We start from the raw sequence: 18,706 nt of genomic DNA, 5'->3' as shown, positions 1-18,706 counted from the left end.
GGATGAGAAAAGAAATGAGTCTTTTTAACTGAATTTCTTTGCATGCTGCTTGCTCAAAGTGCAAGCAAATGCTGAGAACAAAATATATCAAAGCGGACGTCCGTTTTAAAAGCGTAGTGAAGACTGTTTATTAAAAATAAAAACGATCAGATGTCATTTTGTTCCTTTCTCTCTCCTCAGACTGTGTGGACTCGTACATTCAGACTCACGGCAACGTATTAGCGGATTCTGCTGATTATGAGGCCGAGTCGTGGAGTTTGACGGTGGAGCACAAGTTTTGCAAGAGGCAAGACAAGCGGGCTGTCAAGAGGCAGGATGTTATCTACGGTAAGCAAATGTTAAAGGGATGATTTGTTTTCTCATGTGCTGTAATCACATGAATGTTTAAAAAATTGTCAGATTGAGTAACATTTTTGTGCAGCGTTTCTTTTCCTCTTGACACCACGAGTTATGAAAGACCAATATGAAGTTGTTGCATAGTTGTGAAGCAGAAGAGAAAAAGGAAAAAAGAGAAGTCTTTGCCTTCATCTGTTTTAGTTAAATCTCTTTTTTTTTTTCTTTCACATTACAACAATATTTGACTTTGGATTGACGTTTGTAGCTGGTACTGATCGAGCGTTTGACCCGACACAGAGCTGATGCAGACCGAGCTCCACCACCTTCAGACTCTGCACATCATGGCCGAGGTTTTCCGGCGAGGCATGAAGGAAGAGGTGCAGCTGGACACTGAGTCGGTGGAGCGGGTGTTCCCCTGCCTGGACCAGCTGCTCGCCTTCCACCACGCCTTCTTCACTGCCATGAAGGAGCGGCGTCAGAGCTCCGGGCAGCCCCCGGGTCACAGGAACTACCTGATACAGCAAATTGGTGACATCTTGCTCCGACAGGTTGGCACTAACCTTACAAATTACCAATGTAGTAGAGTGCAGTGCAATAATGAAACCTGTCTGTAGTTTTCAGGAGAGAATGGAGAAAAAATGAAGCAGGTGTACGGAGAATTCTGCAGTCATCACAACGAAGCAGTAGCCTTTTTTAAGGATCTCATGCAGCATAATAAGAGATTTCAAAGCTTCATTAAGGTATTTCTTGTCCTAAATCTTAGTTAGCATAGTTACAATTCAGTGGAGTTAAACATTGTGTAGTAAAATATATAATTTTTTAAAGCAACAAGGTCATAACTCTTTGGTGCGGCGGAGAGAGATCCCAGAATGCATTTTGCTGGTAACTCAAAGGATCACAAAATACCCAGTGCTACTGGAGAGGATCCTACACTACACTCAAGGTTAGGCAGCAACTGCCCTCTGCTGTTAAATCACAGTCACTGCAGAGACTGAAACAAGTACACCAAATTGTTCTATATTTTTGTCCTTTCTGATCTTCCAGAGCAAACGGAGGAGCATGGCAACCTTTCCAAAGCCCTGACTCACGTTCGTGACGCGATAGCGGGCGTTGACTTGAGAGTCAGCGAATACGAGCGCCACCAGAGACTACAGGAAGTGTGGAACCGCATGGAGAACCGCAGCGCGGCCAAGCTGAAGAGCGGCAACACCTTCCGCAAGCAGGACATGATGGGTCAAACTCTCAGACACCAGGGCATGCTGCTGTGGAAGACCGCCACTAGTCGCCTTAAAGGTGAGAATATCTGATTCCCTACTGATTGTTACTCCACAGTTAATGTGATTGAGTTATTATATTGAAACTGATCTTGTGACATTACTTTCTGCTTATGTTGACTGTCCTAGATGTCCTGGCGCTCCTCCTCACAGACGTACTCGTCTTCCTTCAAGAGAAAGACCAGAAATACACATTTGCTACTGTGGTGAGTGTAAGAAATAAATATCATCGGAGTTACTATCATCCTTGCCTTTAGCACTCTAAGGCATTTTCTACGCTTTTTCCACAGGACCAAAAGCCTCCTGTCATCGCGCTGCAGAAGTTAATAGTTCGAGAAGTGGCGAACGAGGAGAAAGGGATGTTTTTGATCAGCGCCTCTTCTGCAGGCCCAGAAATGTACGAGGTCCACACTTCATCCAAAGAGGAGCGAAATACCTGGATGAGGCTCATTAGAGAGGCCGTAGAAAGGTTGGTTTGTGTCTGGAACGTTCCGAGCCTTGTGATGTATTCATACGTTCATATTTTGTTACATTCCAACCTCGAAATTCAAAGCATCATGTGACTCCAAGACTGTATGTTTTTTATTTTGGCTCTCACAATTGTTGTACGAGTGTCAAAGTGAAGCCCAACACATGTACTTTCACAAGCGAAGCTTTAAGACTTTCGTCTTTGAGTTTATTTCAAATGTAATAGTCACAAAAGAAAGGGACGGGAAGCTGGGGAAAAGGTTTAAAGGGAAAACAGTGAAAAAGAGGCATAGAGAGAACACAAGTAAACACCCTAGAAATCTGTCTCTAAACTTTCAGAAAGAGAAAAACGATGAAACCAAGAAACTACAACAAACAGATGCATGTATAATAATAGTTATCACTGGAAAGAACATGGTACAAGTTAAACAATATTTGGTGACAAGCGTAGCCTAACTGAGAGTGTATCTAAAAAACACCTGAATCCTAAACACCTATGCGTGTGTACTGGGTTTTATTTAGAGACATTAGATTTGTTCCGAAGAAATGTGCAAAACATAAAAAATTGCTTCTACTTTACCTTGTGTTGGTCCGTCATATAAAATCCAGAAGGAACAAATATTTGAATTCGTAGTTGTAACGTGACAAAATGTAAAAATGTTTAACTTTACTCCTATATTGTTAGTGGTTTTTTATCGTTTGACTCAGCTGCCCTGAGGAACCTGAGGAATACGCAAGTGAATCAGAAGAAGAGAAGCGAACTGCTGAGGCTCGTTTCCAGAAGATCCTCAAGTTGCAAGGTAAATTCGTTCCAAGTAGGTGTTGTGTATATTCTGCCGACGGGAGTTGGGAGGTAGACATTTTTATTTTTTTCCTAATTTTTGAAATGCCTGAAACTGCGCATCAGAGAGCTTGACGAGTCAAGACCAGCAGATCTGCTCCAGCTTGGAGGAGAAGCTGCAGATCTACACAGAGCTGTCCGCGCTGAGCGAGAGGACGGACGCCGCGCTGCTGGAGCCGCGACTGCTGGTGCAGCCTCAGTCAGAGGAGCTGCCGCAGGCCGCTGCGCTACTGGCTGCTGCTCTGCAAGAAGGTGGGACATAACAGTATAGCATTTCTTGCCATGTTTTACTTAGATGATACATACAAATCTCTGCCTTCTTAGCTGAAATATCACACAGCAAATCCATAAAGACAGGGTTTCTTTGCAGTACTGATTAATCCAAAAATGTAGGAAATTTTATTTGATTGTCAAAACTGAAACAATATTGAATAATTTAAATAATTTCATTTAGTTTTCAGACAGTATTGCATTTTCTTAAAGATTAAAAAAAGTACATTCCTAAAAAGAAAAAAACTGTTTCATATGCTTCTGTGTATTTCTATATAATCCTACGAATTCAAAATAAGAGGAACAATTTTACTGTTTTGGAGACTTCTACCTCTAATACTTTTGATTTGCATTCACATTTTGACACATAAAAGAGAAAAAATAGATATGCTGCAGGATTTTTAAAGAGGTAGTAGTGTTAAATATAGCAGAAATTAAGGAATGGAAATATTATTTCTATTTTTGTATTAAAGCATGCTCCTTAATATTCATCAGATTTATATTTGACTTGAAAATAGTGCATCAGGGTACATGCTGTTTCTTGACGTGTTAATAGACTAAAAATGCTGGGAGTTCTGACTATTGATGTGTTCAATGAGCAAAAAAAATATATTTTTTACATGTTTGACTTGCCAATCAGGGTCAATTACAGATAAACTAATCTTTGGTCGTGTGATTAATGAATCTCATGTCCTGATTTGATAAAGTGTTGTAGATTTGATATAGAGATGATCTATATTTCTGATTAAAATGTAAAAAAAAAAAATAGTCTCTTAAAATATTAATATGCTTATATTATACATATTTTTCCATTGGGTGCTGCTCTTGCTCAGTATCGTTCTTTTATTTCAGCCACGTGTTTTTCTTTTCTTTCATTTGCTTTTCAGCTGAGAACCTCAAAGCCGCGCTGTCATCCAAGGCCCGCTCTCTGTGGAGTCACAACCAGGACTCGGACTCGGTGTTTCCCATCAGCCCCGCCGCTCTGTCCGATCCTTCATCCGAACCTTCGGAGGAAAACGGGGGAAACCGGAGCGACGGTTTTGACCTTCAGCCTACATCTGACTTGCAGAAAAACCACCAGAGTATAGTTGACTTTGAGGTAGAACATTTATTTCTTTTAATTGTTGTTTTTCTAGTTTTATGCAGTAAATTGTTAATAAAAGCACCCACCCATTACTGCTGCAGTTCAGGTAAAGTGGGGCTGCAGAGGTAACACAGCCTCTCCCAGGTTGGTTCTGGTTTTTTTCCACCCTATTTACAGATATCAGCCTAGTGTTCCTTTAATAATTGATCACCGTCTGTTAGAATTACATTTCAATCTTAATGTTGTGAATTATTGATAGACTCATAATAAAGGGAAGTCCATTTAGCTCTTAAAGATCCTGCAGCATTAAAAATAGATATGGAGGCTTGTTCCAAAGCCGTTAGTGCGTTTGTGCTGCTCTCTGCACCCTTTATGACCTGTGAGCTAAATTACACCGATAAGAATGAGTCGTTTTCTTATCGGCTCCTGTCAGGTGGTGGGGGCTCCTAAATGATGCTGTATTGATGCATTTTGCCTGGAGGGGGCGCAATTGCTACATGAATCTACTCTTGCCATGATTAAAATGCATTTTGAACTCCCCATGCAGCTTGTTATTTTGAATAATTTTGACACTGATGTTAAATATTGCATGAAAAGACATGATTGCTATATTGACCTGTATTGGTATTTGAATTTTTCTTCTCTAACAGGCTGCTGAGGGTGTCCAAACCTTGACTCAGTTACTCTACAGTTTGCAGGTAAGAGCAGACCAACAAGAAGTAGTGCATGATTGTGAAATGGAATCAGTTTTTTGTGATTTCTACTAATTTTGCACCTAGATACTCATGTTTTTATTTGTAGTCTTGCCACAGTTTTAAGTCTAAACTTTAACTGTGCCATAATAACTAATCAATATTATTATTTTTTTCATCTAAAAAATTTAATTCATGCTCTTTTCATTCTTTTAAGATATAAAGAGCATTTTTAATTGTTGTAAAAAAAACCCCCCGAAAACCTCGTTGAAGTTGAAACAATATATATATATTTGCAAGCTGCACCTTCTTTGGTAGATTCTGACTTTACTCATCTATGTTTAGCCGTCACACAGATATATTTGTTTGCAGAAGAGACCCGAAGCCACAGGTTTGACAAACAGAGTAACAGTGCTGTGTTTGACTGTTTGAAGCCAAAGGAAGCAAGCAACAGGAGCTCTTCCCCCAAATGGTTTATTTTTTTGTTCGGAAACACAGGAGGGTCTTTTGTTTGGCTTTGCACACACTCGTCTCTCACTATAAAATGTAAATTTATGTAGAGAGGGTGTGTGTGTGTTTGTATGTATTTGCATTTGGTTGTTTTGTGTGTGTGTGTGTGTGTATACGCTTTCCTGTTTGGATTTAGAGGTTTTGATCACAATGTGATTTTCATATTCAAAGTTTTGTTTTCCCCTCATGCGTCTGCAACCAAAACCAGTGATTCTATCAGTAAAGTGGATGCAAGGGGGAAAAAAACTAGGTCACCGGTGGAACCTGATTCTAATTTCCATTATAATTTGCCATTCAAATCACCTGAAACAAGGATGCACATGTGCAGTAACGTGCACAGGTAGACACTAGGAGGTGCTAGAATGCCTGTCCTTTTTACACTGAAGGAAAAAAAAGTGCCCTTCTAAAATATTTTTAAAAAATTGTACAGCATGTGGTGGAACAAAATGAACATTTTCTGTTTTGTTGTGGCTAGGCCTGTCGCAGTAAGCAATAAATCAATTAACCACATGATAAATTAAAATGAGCTCAGTAATTGCCATTTGCATTATGTGTCGTTTTTCTTTTCTCTCTCCCTCACTGACAAAAACTGCGTGACAAAAAGCTTTTGTCTCAACTAGCCGCTTTTTGTGAAGGACAGTTTTGTTTAGAGAGACTTCATAACTCGTTTTATTTTGTTGTTCCTTTTATTTTGTTTACTTTTTTGGATATTCAAAATGTTTTCCAGTTGAAGTGTTAAACGTTCATTGATTCTTGAGTCATTATGCCTTAGCTATTATATGAACTGAAAAGGGTCTTAAAACACGGTGCTGTGGTGGTGCAGGGGTTCAGCACAACCCACGTAAGGAGGCCTTAGTCGTCGACGCTGATGTCTCAGGTTCGAATCCCGACCTGGTGACCTTTGCTGCATGTCTTTCCCTCTTTCTTATTACCCACTTTCGTGGCAATTCACTATCATATAAAGGCCCCTAGAGCCAATAAAACCTTTAAAAAACAAAAAACTTTGTTTATTGCAATAACTCGGGGACAATTTATCGTCCGGCAAAATTTGTTATCGTGACTGGACTACTTACACTTCAAAATGTCTGAATAAATGTTCATGGTGAGGTTAACCATTATTTCTTGTTTACGCCAGGCTGCCGTAACCATTCAGGACACTTGGTACGAGGTCCAGAAGCTCCTCCTGCAAGCGAGCGAGCTGGCCTCGCCCCGCGGTCCCTGCCTGCACCTCCACGGGCTCCGCGGCAACTCGCTGCAGGAGCAGGAGAAGCAGCGCAACCTGGAGAAGCGCAAGGAGGAGGTGGCGGCGGCCCAGCGGCTCCGGGAGCAGCTGCGCCAGGAGAGGGAGCGCTGGGAGCGAGAGTGCCAGGCCAAGGAGAGCCAGCAGGTGGAGCAGGAGAGCCAGCTGGTGGAGAGGGAGAGGAAGTGCCTGCAGGCTGCGCAGAAGCTGAGGCAGGAGAGGGAGGAGCTGGAGGAGCAGCTGGAGGAGTACCAGCAGAGCCTGGAGCGCCTCCGTGAGGGGCAGAGGAGCGTGGAGAGGGAGCGCGAGCGTCTGGAGGACCAGCAGAAGCTGCTGCAGGCCTGGACGCACGGGCGGCAGAGCAGCCTTCCCGCCGTGATACCCCACATGGTCATCCCTCTGGATGTGCAGCAGGTAAGAAGTCCAACCTCCAATCGGCATTCCTCTGGAAGAAATGCTCGACCCTTTGAGGAGAAAAAATAAAAATGAACCAAAACCAAACTTTATTACGGCTGACATCATTTTGCAGGTATTTTCAGTGTTACAAAAAAAAAGTGAACGCAAAAGTAGTTTTTGTCTTTCTTGTTTTTGTATGTAGGTATGCTATACTCATATTCCTTTAAAGGGGCAGTATTATTTAAAATCAAAGCTATTGAGCTTTAAATCATATTATATTGTTATTCCCTCATCAAAATCAAGTCTAGACTTGCCTTGATTCTTTCGTGCATGTTTGAGAAATCATTTAATCTCCCGTGGCAACCATTCAGCTATGCAAAACACTTGGGGAGACCTAGTTTCTCCTCAGAACTGCAGTTTCCAAGCTTCTGAGCCTCCGCCTAACGGAGCAGCCCTCCCCCACTCAACTCCTTCAGACTATCCAGTAGCAATTAGCAAACACCTGGTGGAACTGCAGATCTGTTGAGCTCATTACACAAGTTACTTCCTGGTGCAATGCTGGTAAAAACGTTTTTAAAGATTAATAGAGAAGCCATGTTGTGATGACTTCCTGGAAGTGGACTTTCAGAAAGAGCAATAGTTCCTTAAAACACAATTTAAAGGCAATAAATTATGATTATAAGTCACATTTGACATATGCAGCATTTTTATAAAAGCTTAAAGTAACATAGTTACTTTATTTTGCTATAAAATGGCACTGTGTGCCTGGAAAATACATAGTACTGACCCTTTAAGACGCTGCGCTATGTGGAGAGCCTCTAGTCATGTGACTCCACCCGCTCCCGTCTGTAACAAGAAGTGAAAAAGACAGTGAGGTTGAGAAAATTGAGGAAATTTACAATTTTGAAGTGCCAGCAGTAGATGTGGTCGTGGAGGAAGAGGAGCAGAAATGAGCAATTATTTGGGAATATTCTGGATAGAGTAAGGATGTTGGAAAGTAAGACTTTCTTTTACTTCTAAACTTGTTCAGTTGTGTGTTTTTTATCAGTAACTTGCACATAATTGCGAAAAATTATGTGCAAGTTTAGATTTGGGGTTTAGTGCTATCCTCCATTTATTGTTCAAGGTGAACTACTCAATATATCACAATATTGACTTTAGGCCACGTCGCCCAGCCCTAGTGGTGTCATGAAGCACGGTTCGTCCAGTATTCCTTTCAGTGACCTCACTAATGAGATTCTTCTTCTTCAAAGAGCTATCGGCTTACACCGGTTCACCCGTTTCCTCCGCAGCAGCTCAACCCAGCCTTGATGTACAAGCTGTGATAACGAGAGCAATTCCAGCGCCATTCGTCTTCACGCTTCAGCGGCTCGGCTCACCAATGAACATCTCAATGATTAATGATAATTAAACCGCCGCAAATAAAAGCTTCAACAAAAATAATTAAAACCCGAGGCACGCGGCCCAAGGAACCGATCAATTGTGTCCTAAAGGGCTTGAATTATTGACACTCTGTTTGAAAAGCACCTCACTGAAATTTGCCCTGAAGCCGAAAGGCGTAGAAGATAAAGGATCTCTGCTCTCTCGGACCGCTACAGACCTCGGCTTGAATGATGAAACCAACGTGCCACATGTACCACATACAACGTCTTGCAAAGGATATTCACTCAAAGGTGGTCAGATTGGATGGAGACCACGGATGAACATCAGTTTTTAAGTTTTGTCGCCGCTTCCTTATTGAATTCAGCTCCGGACTTTATCTTGGCATCCTAACAAATGGGTTCGTTCTGACATAAACCTTTCCATTGTAGGTCCGACAGCAGTTTTTGTCCCACTAGAAGCTAAATCTCTGTCCAAACTTCAATTATTTGTGGCTTCTATCAGATTATTTCAGGATAGCCCCGTGCATGATGATCCCATGCACTACCTTTTAGCAACCGTCCATTTTTTGAGTGTATTCTCCAGTTAACAGTTATTCGATTACTAAATTAGTAGATTAGTTATTTCATAATTGCCATGATTAATCCAATCAATCCTTTCATCCCTGTAATAAGTACTCTTTCCGTGTATGTGGAGCTCTGCTGGCAGGTGGGTCTGCACCACAATGAGCGGACAAATGAGCACACTCAGGTTACAATATTCCCCCTCTCCCTCATTAATTTACACACGGCACTGTGGGTCTTTTTTTTTCCTTTGTAGGCTAGATTTGATAAGGCTCTCCTTGCTTTGAGCAGACTCACTGTATGTATTTCCATTCATCTATTTTAGTCGCCACGGAGGCCGCAGTAACAAAGCTGTGCTTTCTAAAAGGCGAGCGGAGGCAGTGGAGGTCCTAATGTTTCCCTGGTAATGTTTTAGCCTAAGGCAGTAGTTCATAGGGTCAGAGACGGATCGAATGACACACACACACACACACACATACATACACACACTCGCATATCAGCTCTCAGGTCGTATCTAATTAGCTGTGCTGCCTCCACTCAACAGTGGAAAAGCCCTGTTGACGTGATCACTAGACAGGATCGTCAGCGGTCATTGAACGAGTTGCCAGGGTTACACCCTGGACAGGTCCAGACGGACATCTTTCACCAAAAAAAATCTAATTATCAGTCAGTTCATAAAATTGAATACACTGTAACACGTTGTGTTTTAGAAGTCTGCACTGGAAACAACCAATCATGACTTTTTGAGACCGATTTCAAAACATCAGCAAATAAAGTCCAAACATCTTTTATATTATTTTAATACACCATGAAAACTAGAACACATGGCTGTGGGGTTCATTCTGCGCATGCACGAGCAGATGACAACAAAAACAAGAAAGCATTGTGCTGTATTGTGCTACTTAACCAGTTTAGCTTAGCATAATTCTTGATGAGGAATATTTTCCATGAGCACTTTGTTGGGAGACGGAGACGAGTTGTTATTTACAATTAGGTGGAAGCTAAAGGTGAGAAACACATGCACGTTGCATGACATTCTAAAATAACAGCACCATCTTGTGGCCTGGCATAATAACTACAGCTGACTTGAGGTATCTTGGTGGTTCCGTCCAAATGTGGGTCTTTTTCTGAGTCGACATCTGAAAATACTGACAGGTTCACCTCCGAAATGGTCTTTGATCTCCTGCATCTAAAGGAAAAGTCTTCGTCACTGATGCTCTCAGAACTATTTCATTGTGTTTTTTGCTGTGAAATATATTTACATAGGCAATGACTATAATTTACTTGTTACTTGTTCAATGTAACATCTCATGCTGCTAGAACATTTTACAGCTGGGGACACAGTTGGAACATCTTAAAATTTCCTTTGAATTCACGCTGCTTTCAACCCGAGAAACGTAACGGTGGGATTTTTCTCTGCCTGACAGGCCTCTCCGCCAAACAACTCCAGACAGCACTTCGGCAACGGCTCTGTGTTTGTGAACGAGGCGGCGTTTGCTGGCGGCAGCGTCAACAATCGCCACTTCCACCACAAACGGAACGACCCGAGAGCACACAATTGTTTCAACAGCTTGTTGGACAGATCCAACAACAGACAGTACCCCGGTGTTACGAGCCCGCACGGCACTGGATACATCTACACTAATCCCCTGGGAAGTCCGAAGCACTCAACCGGTGGTAAGAAATACCTAAAACCGTGTTCATAGAAGGCTGGTTTATTGTATGTTAATATCTTTAAATTGTCATTGACATTAAATTAGCAATAAATGCTAATTGGCATTGACCAGATAATTGGTGTTACCTCGTTGCCTCCTTTTGTAATGTAGGCTTGAATTAAAGACTCAGTTGAGTCCCATCATCCACCATGTAACATGTAAACCATTTAATTGAATGAAGGAATTACTGTTTTTAAGATTTTGATTAGTTTTCAATTGAATAAGCCATATTGAAATATTTCAAATATCTACTTTGACCAAGAAAACTCCCAAACATCTAAAGTCTTTTTATGCTCATAAAGCAGACTGCAGTGTTAGTTATATGAGTTAAATTCTTGCTATTGTATTAATATGAAATGCAACATATATTTATTTTGTAACTGTAAAGCACATTATGTTGCATCCAACAAAATCTTTACCAAACATAGTTCCTATGTGGTCTTAAAAAATCAGGAAAATTGTAGAATTTGATCAGTATTTTCCTTGTCTGGATAAGAAAAGGAAATTTGAAGAAATGCTTGTATTTCCAGATGTTAGGTCATGTCTCACTGTCTGTGTGTTATCTTTTTGCCCCTCTTCCTTTTATGCTTTGTCTTTCCTTCCTCCCTGTCTCGAGGAAGAAGGAAACAATGATACATTCCTTGTATCATTGTTTTTTTCTTTCTTTCTGTCCTTCATTGTGTCCTGTCCTCCCTTCCTTTCTTTCTGGTGCCGTTCTGTAGGTCATTCCTTGTGTTTTCTCTTTTGTCTTTTATGTTTTGGTCCTTTCTCATATCCTTTTTCTCCTTTCCGCCTTTCCTTTTACCTCTCCTACCTTTCTTCCTTCCTTCCTTGTTTCTCGTTAGTCCTTGAGCCATTTCTTACTTTCTTCTCTTCCCTTCCGTCTCCCATCTTTCCTCCCTTGTATGCCTTCTTCCTTTATTCCTTGTGTCATTTGTGTGTTCATTTTTTCCCACTGTTTGGTTTTTCCAGGTTTTGCATTTAAAAAACCCGCCAACATGTCCATTAAATAAATGTTAAATAACGTGCTAAGTGCATGGTAGCGCTTCCCGATACTTTGCTTTCGGCATTTTGTGGTCAGGGCTGTAAGTGAATGGCTTCGATTACATTTTCCAGTTTTCATTTCAATTTTTTACCTAACACGATTAGGTGTGTTGGTGCTAATGGCACAGTGAGGGGTTCTGCTATCAACCCATCAGCTGACAGAAGAAATGTTCTGCCTGTGAGAATGTAAACAAAGCGGCGCTTCACTGGTTTCACCCACGCTTGCGAGAGCACACTGAGCTTTCAAGGCTGTATCCCTGGTGAGGCCTCGTCTGCCCTTCCTCTCAACCCCCCACTCCACATTATTGTCTCACCATCTCCACCTGATCACCTCCCACCCGCCCCACAGGCCTGCCAAAGGAAGAGAAAAAAAAAATCAATGTATTCTCCATCTATCGCCTGCCAGGGGTCACAACAATACGTGAATCACAGTTCACAAGCGACGGGTGACTGATTAGGACATTGATCTTGAAAAAAAGATAAAAAATCTTTACAAAACTCATTACTGCATGACTTGTCATCACAGCAGGTGAACGGACAGGGGGAGTGGGGAGCGGGGTGAAGGTGTGAGGTACGGGGTAGAGGAATGAGAGATCCAGACACAAATGGATCTATGTTTCTTCTCTCAGGAGGTGTCAGCAGTCAGCAACACTCTCACGTTCCTCATCTCTCATCCTGGTATCGCACACCGTAGATGAGGAAAATAACCGTTTACATTCGGCGCAAGTGTCCGTCTTGGCAGGAACGTGGGTAAGAGCTACCCGCGCCACCCGCCCGAGTTCCTGGAATTGTTTACCGTCTCTCGTTCATTGATTAGCTTATTAACCCCTTCCCCGTCATCGAGCGCACACAGGGCCCCGACGAAACCTGAATTACTTGTTAACAAGCCGAGGGAAATAACGGCCGCGGTTTTCAGCGTCAGGGTTGTTTCAGATCATTTTTTTCTGTAATGGATTGCTCAGTGAGTCCCACAAGGGCCTGGAACAAACTAATCCACACAGGGGGAATATAATAATTGATCTTTTCTTAATTTCCTGCTTGATTAAACACCCCTATAAAGGCCCATCCTCTTACTTTATGCAGATTTAAAGAGCTTCTTTGTCACTATACTTAGATTGAACCTCACCCTCACACTCCCTCCGTGGCATGCAGAGGAACTTTCTGTTTTTAGTGAGAAAAAGAAAAAGAAGATCCTCTTTCAAATGCAAATTCTCCACTGTGCCGTCACATGATTCAAGACACGATCGCACATCCCCTCTTCTCCTTAGCATGTAACTGCTTCTCTCTGAGACGCACGTTTTCACGGAGTAGATTTCCATAATTTGATCCAGGACAATGTAATCTCTTTGAAGCAGTTGGGTGGAATTTACCGAGACGATGCTGACGAGTTGCGATCCTTTTCACGAGTTTCTGAAAAGGATCGGAGATGTGAGTAAAAAGAGCGGGAAAAGATAAAACCAGTTCACCTTTACAGTGGACTGTGGATGAGTTGGAACTTCAAAGGAAAAAAACCAAAGTAAAACCTTTAATTTCCACTTTACTATTATGCATTGCTTTTTTTTTTGTTGTTGTTTTAACACTACATTATGTCCAAAAGGTCAAAGGGTATTTGTAAGGCACTATACAATGAAGTCATCCTATCGCTTTTAGGGTGTTTTGACAGCACCAGCATTCTGCTTTTGGCTAGACTGGATGGGGTACTTCACCGCAAGCCATTTAGATTTAAGATTCAATTTCTCAACATTGCTCTGCACAAGATTGGGTAATAAAATTATACAATCTTGTGTTTTCCCTGAAGTCCCTCTGGCACAAAACAAAAAACAAATGAAAAGCACTGCAGCAGAAAAATGCGGTCTGATCGAACAAACCGAGGACATATCAGTTCGTGCCTTTTTCAGCCGGTGTGTATCCAGTGAAGTGTGTGTGTTTTGAGCGACCGTATCGTTTATGGGTCCAGCCGAGTTTCTGCAGATCATAAAAACGTACGCGCCTATCCCAGGCTTTGTCACAAAAGTTGTGGTGTAGGTTTTGTTTTTCCCTTTGTCCTGAACATACAAGATAAATGGGGCCATTGACTTATTTTATTTCAAATGTTATTAGTTTTATTTCTTAAACAAAGTAGTTAAATATCCATATGTCCAAATATGTTGGGACAACAGAGGCTTGTTATGAGGGAGTTTTTTTTTGTGACCACACAACAAACAAGGCATCTAGATCCTATGTTGAGTCTGAAGTCTGTCATTTTTACCTGTGCTTCCTAAAGTAATCAGCATGAATATTCATATCTTCATCTGTTTTTGGAAGGTTCTTAGCAGAAGAGCTGATAAGAGCATCTGTTTTATGTAAATCTAGTTTAATTTAATTGTTCCTTCTGTATGTGGGCTTGAAGCGACACAGAGTTCTGTCTCTCTGTGCTGCTGCTTCATAACTGAGTCATACGTCCTTCAGTGAGGGGAAAAAAAGTGAACAGAATGGAAAAATTAAAGTAAAAATGTGACAAATGTGAGACCGCTGCTTTATTTTCATTCTCTGGCGTTGACATGGAAATAAAGAAAGTCCTGTTGTTGCCATGGAAGTATAAAAAAATCAAATCTAATGTCGCCGCCATGAAAATCAAACACGTTCTTCAACAGTTAGGCGTCTAACAACCGTCCTTCCTTTAACTCGTGGAAGTGAGACAAAAAAAAATCTCAAACTGAAAAATTGCACATAAGCGCACCATAAATTTCAAATTTTAATTTGTGAACAAAGTAGGACTTTGGTTACAATTCATTTACACCCAGGTAGGGATTTATTGAGAAACGGCAAAAGCAAATGAGGCAGGTTAGCAGGGTTTGCTAAAAACTGATGGTGCCATACAGGACATGTTGCTGTGAAATGTCATCTCTGCTGCCTGGAAATGAAGCAACTGTCTTCAGTCAGAGGCCTGTTTGAGAGCCTGACTGCTACTGAATATCATCACCTTGCCTGGATAATACAAGCTACAACATTTAATTTCCCTGTGGGATAAAAATAAACCCTTTTTTTTGAATTGGTATTTTTTTGCCTTCCACACCAAGCCACAAACAGCGATATCATATGGTTGATGTGACTGACAACTTCAACATCAAGCAACCTACTTACACCTTAAAGTTTATATTTTATTTAGAAAGCGTTTTGCCAAGCAGGAAAGAAAGTTTCTAATTCTGAAGCGTGTTTTTTTTTTTTCTCTCAAGCAAGCTGCTAGCTGTATACGAATATTACTAATATGGGATATCTCCATGACAGAGATTGAGTGTTTTTATCATCTGGCTCCACGTTGATATCTCATCTATCAGCAACCATGTGGCGGCTGAGAGGGCGACTCTAACAGACGCTCGTATGATTAATCAGACAGAGAGACTTTCCTGCAGGGACACAATGAGGCAATTTACAGTTCATGCCATCTGTTACCATGACAGCACACCTACCCTAATACTAGACAGCCCGTCCATTAAGACAAACATAAAGATGCAGCTCTACCCTAAATGCACAACTACATGCAACCCACATATTACTGCCTTTTTATGATTTTGTTTGTTAGAATAACTACATATTATTTAATCTGTTTAGTATCTCAGACCCTGTATTATCACCAAGAGTGAGCCGGCAGGGCTCCTTAAAGTCAAGTCCTAAGTTTTAGATTATCATAAACAGAGGATACATTGGATAGTGCTGAGATGAAGGGAACTGACTTTAGAATCTGTTATTGCATGAACCTCGTACTTTGATCTTAAAAAACCCACTGCGATTAGAAAAACACTGGTTGGCTAATCAGGGCGAGATTGTTAAATAATTTAGCAGCACTTGCTGAACTATGAACCTAACTCTTTCAAGCATTAGCAGTAATAAGGGTTTTGATGATCTTAAGCATAAAAAAGTAAATTCAATTCAATAATTTTCAAAAAGTTTTTTACGTGTCAACTCAACACAGTGTTTAGACTCTGAAATATGAACGCAGATATTCAGAAACTCTGCATAATGGAATGACTGATTTGCTTTATTCCCAGTAAACCAAACATTTCTTTAAAGAAAGATGCCATTCCTCTCAAAAGAAGCCTAAAAAAAAATCCAGATTACACTTTGTGAAGTACAGATGTTGTAACATCATGCTGTGGAGATGTTTTGATTGGTGCACTTCACAAAATGTGTTTAAATAATTTAAATAATTGATTTATATCCTGTTTAGGGATAGAACTTTTAAGAAGGTAGCTTTACCTTTCAGTCAGGAAGGTAAAGCTTACAGTAGGTTTAACTGAGTCTTTGATTATGTCACCAAATTAATTTCAAAGTGGTTGATTGATGAGAAAATCTTCAGGCAAAACTGAAAAGATGTTTGAAAGCAACAAATCTAACTCAGTTAGAGCAGCTCCAGCAGGCAAAATCCAGTTCACTGTTGTGAAAATTTGTGTAAGGTTGACCCATCTTCTACCAATCACTGTAAACCTTTGAGCATTCTCAAAAAACTTTATTTTCTCTTTTGAATAGGCTTATTTAATGTCTCTCTACCTAGGTTGAGGAGTTACTGTGTGGAATTGAACTGTCTTGTCTTTTTTTTTTTTCTTTTGTGTTCACTCAGAGCACAGCTACAATGGTAACACCTGGATGTCGACAGCTGACCCCGATCCGGAGCTCCCACATCCCAGTGAGCATCATCTGGAGCTGAGCACGCTGGTTTCCTTGGAGACGGACAGCAATCAGGAGGAGGGAAGGGAAACGATCGTGTTCCTGTGAATGTTGAACCATGTCAGACACCCGGAAACATTTCCATCTTATATTTTGCCTCACACGCCTCTCACTGCCGTCTCCTCTCCCATGCATCTCATCTCTTGCGCACTATATTTAATGCTCTTGAAAAAGATCCTTTAACTGAGGCTCTACCCTGTATCAATGAAAATGTCAGCAAGCCCTACTTTTTCTTGCAACTCCAGTAAATTACAGAGCAGCTTAGCAGACCTGTTGTCCGTGAACACATGTTGCCTCTCGGTTTAAAGAAAAAATAACGTCTGACATGATTGCAGGAGAAATGTTGCACTTCTGTTGCTGTGCTTGTTAAATCAGGGATTAACACGAAACAGTAGAAGCAAACACTTCAAGTACAGCAAATCCTACTTTAGGAATAGTTTGGTGGTTTTTGAAGCGAGGTGATGTTAGCAGGATTGTAAGATGGTCATATTTCAGCTGCAGATAACTCTCTTGATGTCTCCATTTGATGTAAACTGAGATTAATATTTCTCAAAGGCTGAAGCTAACAGCTAGCTAGCTAGTTGTAAAACAAGTTCAGTCCCAGAAACGTCATAGTGGTTTACGAAAACACTAAAAATACCATTGTTAGGTTTGCTTTGAGTGGATATTTAAACAGTAGTCGATGGTTATTTACACAGGAAATGAAAGAAGAAGGTGGTGCGCCACCAATGATCTTCCTGTGTGAAACGTGTGCTGTACTGAGTACAGAATAGAAAAGTAAGGCAGTTTAACGAACAATAAAATAGGGTTCACTTAAACTGCCATATAACCTTTTTCTTTTTTTGCATATACACTGTTTTTGTTTATATCATCCATATCTCAACGGATGTGAACACTTTCAGTTTGACTTGTTTTGAATAGCTTAGCCCCGTTTCTGGCTAGCTGTTAGCCTTTAAACACTGAGGATTGCTTTTGTTTTCTAAGAAACTTACTGACATGACATATCTGCAACAGAAACCATCTCCGGTTATCTCTATGATATCAACTTCATAGAACTTTATTTTTAAAATCCGGACTAAGTCGTTAAGGTGGCAGTGTGATTGAAATGTTTTTTGTTTTTTTTTAATTGACATATATTCTTCAAACAATTTCTGCATTTATTTAACAAAGACCTTCGGTTTGTAAATGAGCGAGGCTACCTTCACTTTGCCTTAAATGCAAAAATAATTTTGGCATTTGCCTTTTTTAGCAAGAATTTAGCTAAAACCACAATTCTGCTAACTCACTCAACCCTGCATGCATAGAAGGCTTTCATCTCTTCCATTATATTTTATGAAAAAGAGAAAACATGTTAAACCTTACAGGTTGTAAACTGTCCTGAGAATATTTTTGAAGTGCCCATAATAATACAAAGTTGCCTTCCTGATGCTGTTCTGCTTACTTCTGAGCGATTGCACTTGAATATTCATGTTGTGCATTTGCATGCTGTTTCTCCAGAGCATTTTGCTTTCTTAAAACAGATCTGTGCCAATGCTTTAGCCGTGCCCCGTTGTTTTTACATGCACTACAAGACAGAAAATTATTCAATTTTTCTGTTTTCTTTTACGTTTGCTGCAAGGGCAGTAAAGCAGTGGCAGTATTTAATGTGGTATTTAGTAAAATGTACAGAAAATATGTTCGTTATTTATTTATTGCATAACAATTTAGGTTTTACCGGGTTTTTTTCTTCTTAAAAGGTCGATTTGTACATAATTGTGTAACTGTGTGAACGTCGTCATTCCATGAGCGTTAAATAGCCACACGTATCGATAAAATGTCATTTGTGGACTCCCGAGACCTGAGTTTTGTTTTCCTTTTGGCTTGTTAAGTAAAAATCCACTTTTGTTTTACTATTTCAATAAAACTGCACCAACGAGTGGCGCAGCCGCAAGCATCACCCCATGTATCATGTCCTTGATTTCGCTGTGCGGTGTCTCCATGGGTGCAAACAGATGTGAGCGCGACTGGCCGCTGTTCAGCTGCCAGCGGTGACAGGTGGCAGACCAGGTGCATGAATGTCAATGACTCGGTGTCGGACTGCACCTCAGAATTGCAGTCACCGTCAGTACAAAACAAAGCAAACAAAAAAAGACATTTAAGACTTTTAAACATTCTACTTATGATGTTGTTGGTTTAAATAGTAGAGAAAA

General features: G+C 40.7%; 1 protein-coding gene across 5 annotated transcripts in view; it reads left to right on the top strand.

Moving 5' to 3' along the window:
• Positions 1–18,453, top strand: part of arhgef28a (Rho guanine nucleotide exchange factor (GEF) 28a) — a 50,734-nt gene extending 32,281 nt beyond the window's left edge. For all 5 annotated transcript variants that reach the window (XM_028025552.1, XM_028025550.1, XM_028025551.1 and 2 more), the window contains 14 exons: positions 181–327; positions 634–884; positions 951–1,076; positions 1,162–1,279; positions 1,381–1,629; positions 1,740–1,816; positions 1,901–2,079; positions 2,787–2,878; positions 2,986–3,171; positions 4,077–4,288; positions 4,924–4,971; positions 6,611–7,129; positions 10,482–10,731; positions 16,411–18,453. In XM_028025552.1, coding sequence (XP_027881353.1) covers positions 181–327; positions 634–884; positions 951–1,076; positions 1,162–1,279; positions 1,381–1,629; positions 1,740–1,816; positions 1,901–2,079; positions 2,787–2,878; positions 2,986–3,171; positions 4,077–4,288; positions 4,924–4,971; positions 6,611–7,129; positions 10,482–10,731; positions 16,411–16,565 — 2,609 coding nt within the window. In that variant the 3' untranslated portion in view covers positions 16,566–18,453. The remainder of the gene's footprint in view (positions 1–180; positions 328–633; positions 885–950; positions 1,077–1,161; positions 1,280–1,380; positions 1,630–1,739; positions 1,817–1,900; positions 2,080–2,786; positions 2,879–2,985; positions 3,172–4,076; positions 4,289–4,923; positions 4,972–6,610; positions 7,130–10,481; positions 10,732–16,410) is intronic.
• Positions 18,454–18,706: the final 253 nt, after the last annotated feature.

The sequence above is a fragment of the Xiphophorus couchianus genome, chromosome 8 (assembly GCF_001444195.1).
Source record: "Xiphophorus couchianus chromosome 8, X_couchianus-1.0, whole genome shotgun sequence".
NCBI lineage: Eukaryota > Metazoa > Chordata > Actinopteri > Cyprinodontiformes > Poeciliidae > Xiphophorus > Xiphophorus couchianus.
The sequence above is the reverse complement of the archived record's forward strand: the minus strand, read 5'-3'. Positions and strand labels throughout refer to the sequence as shown.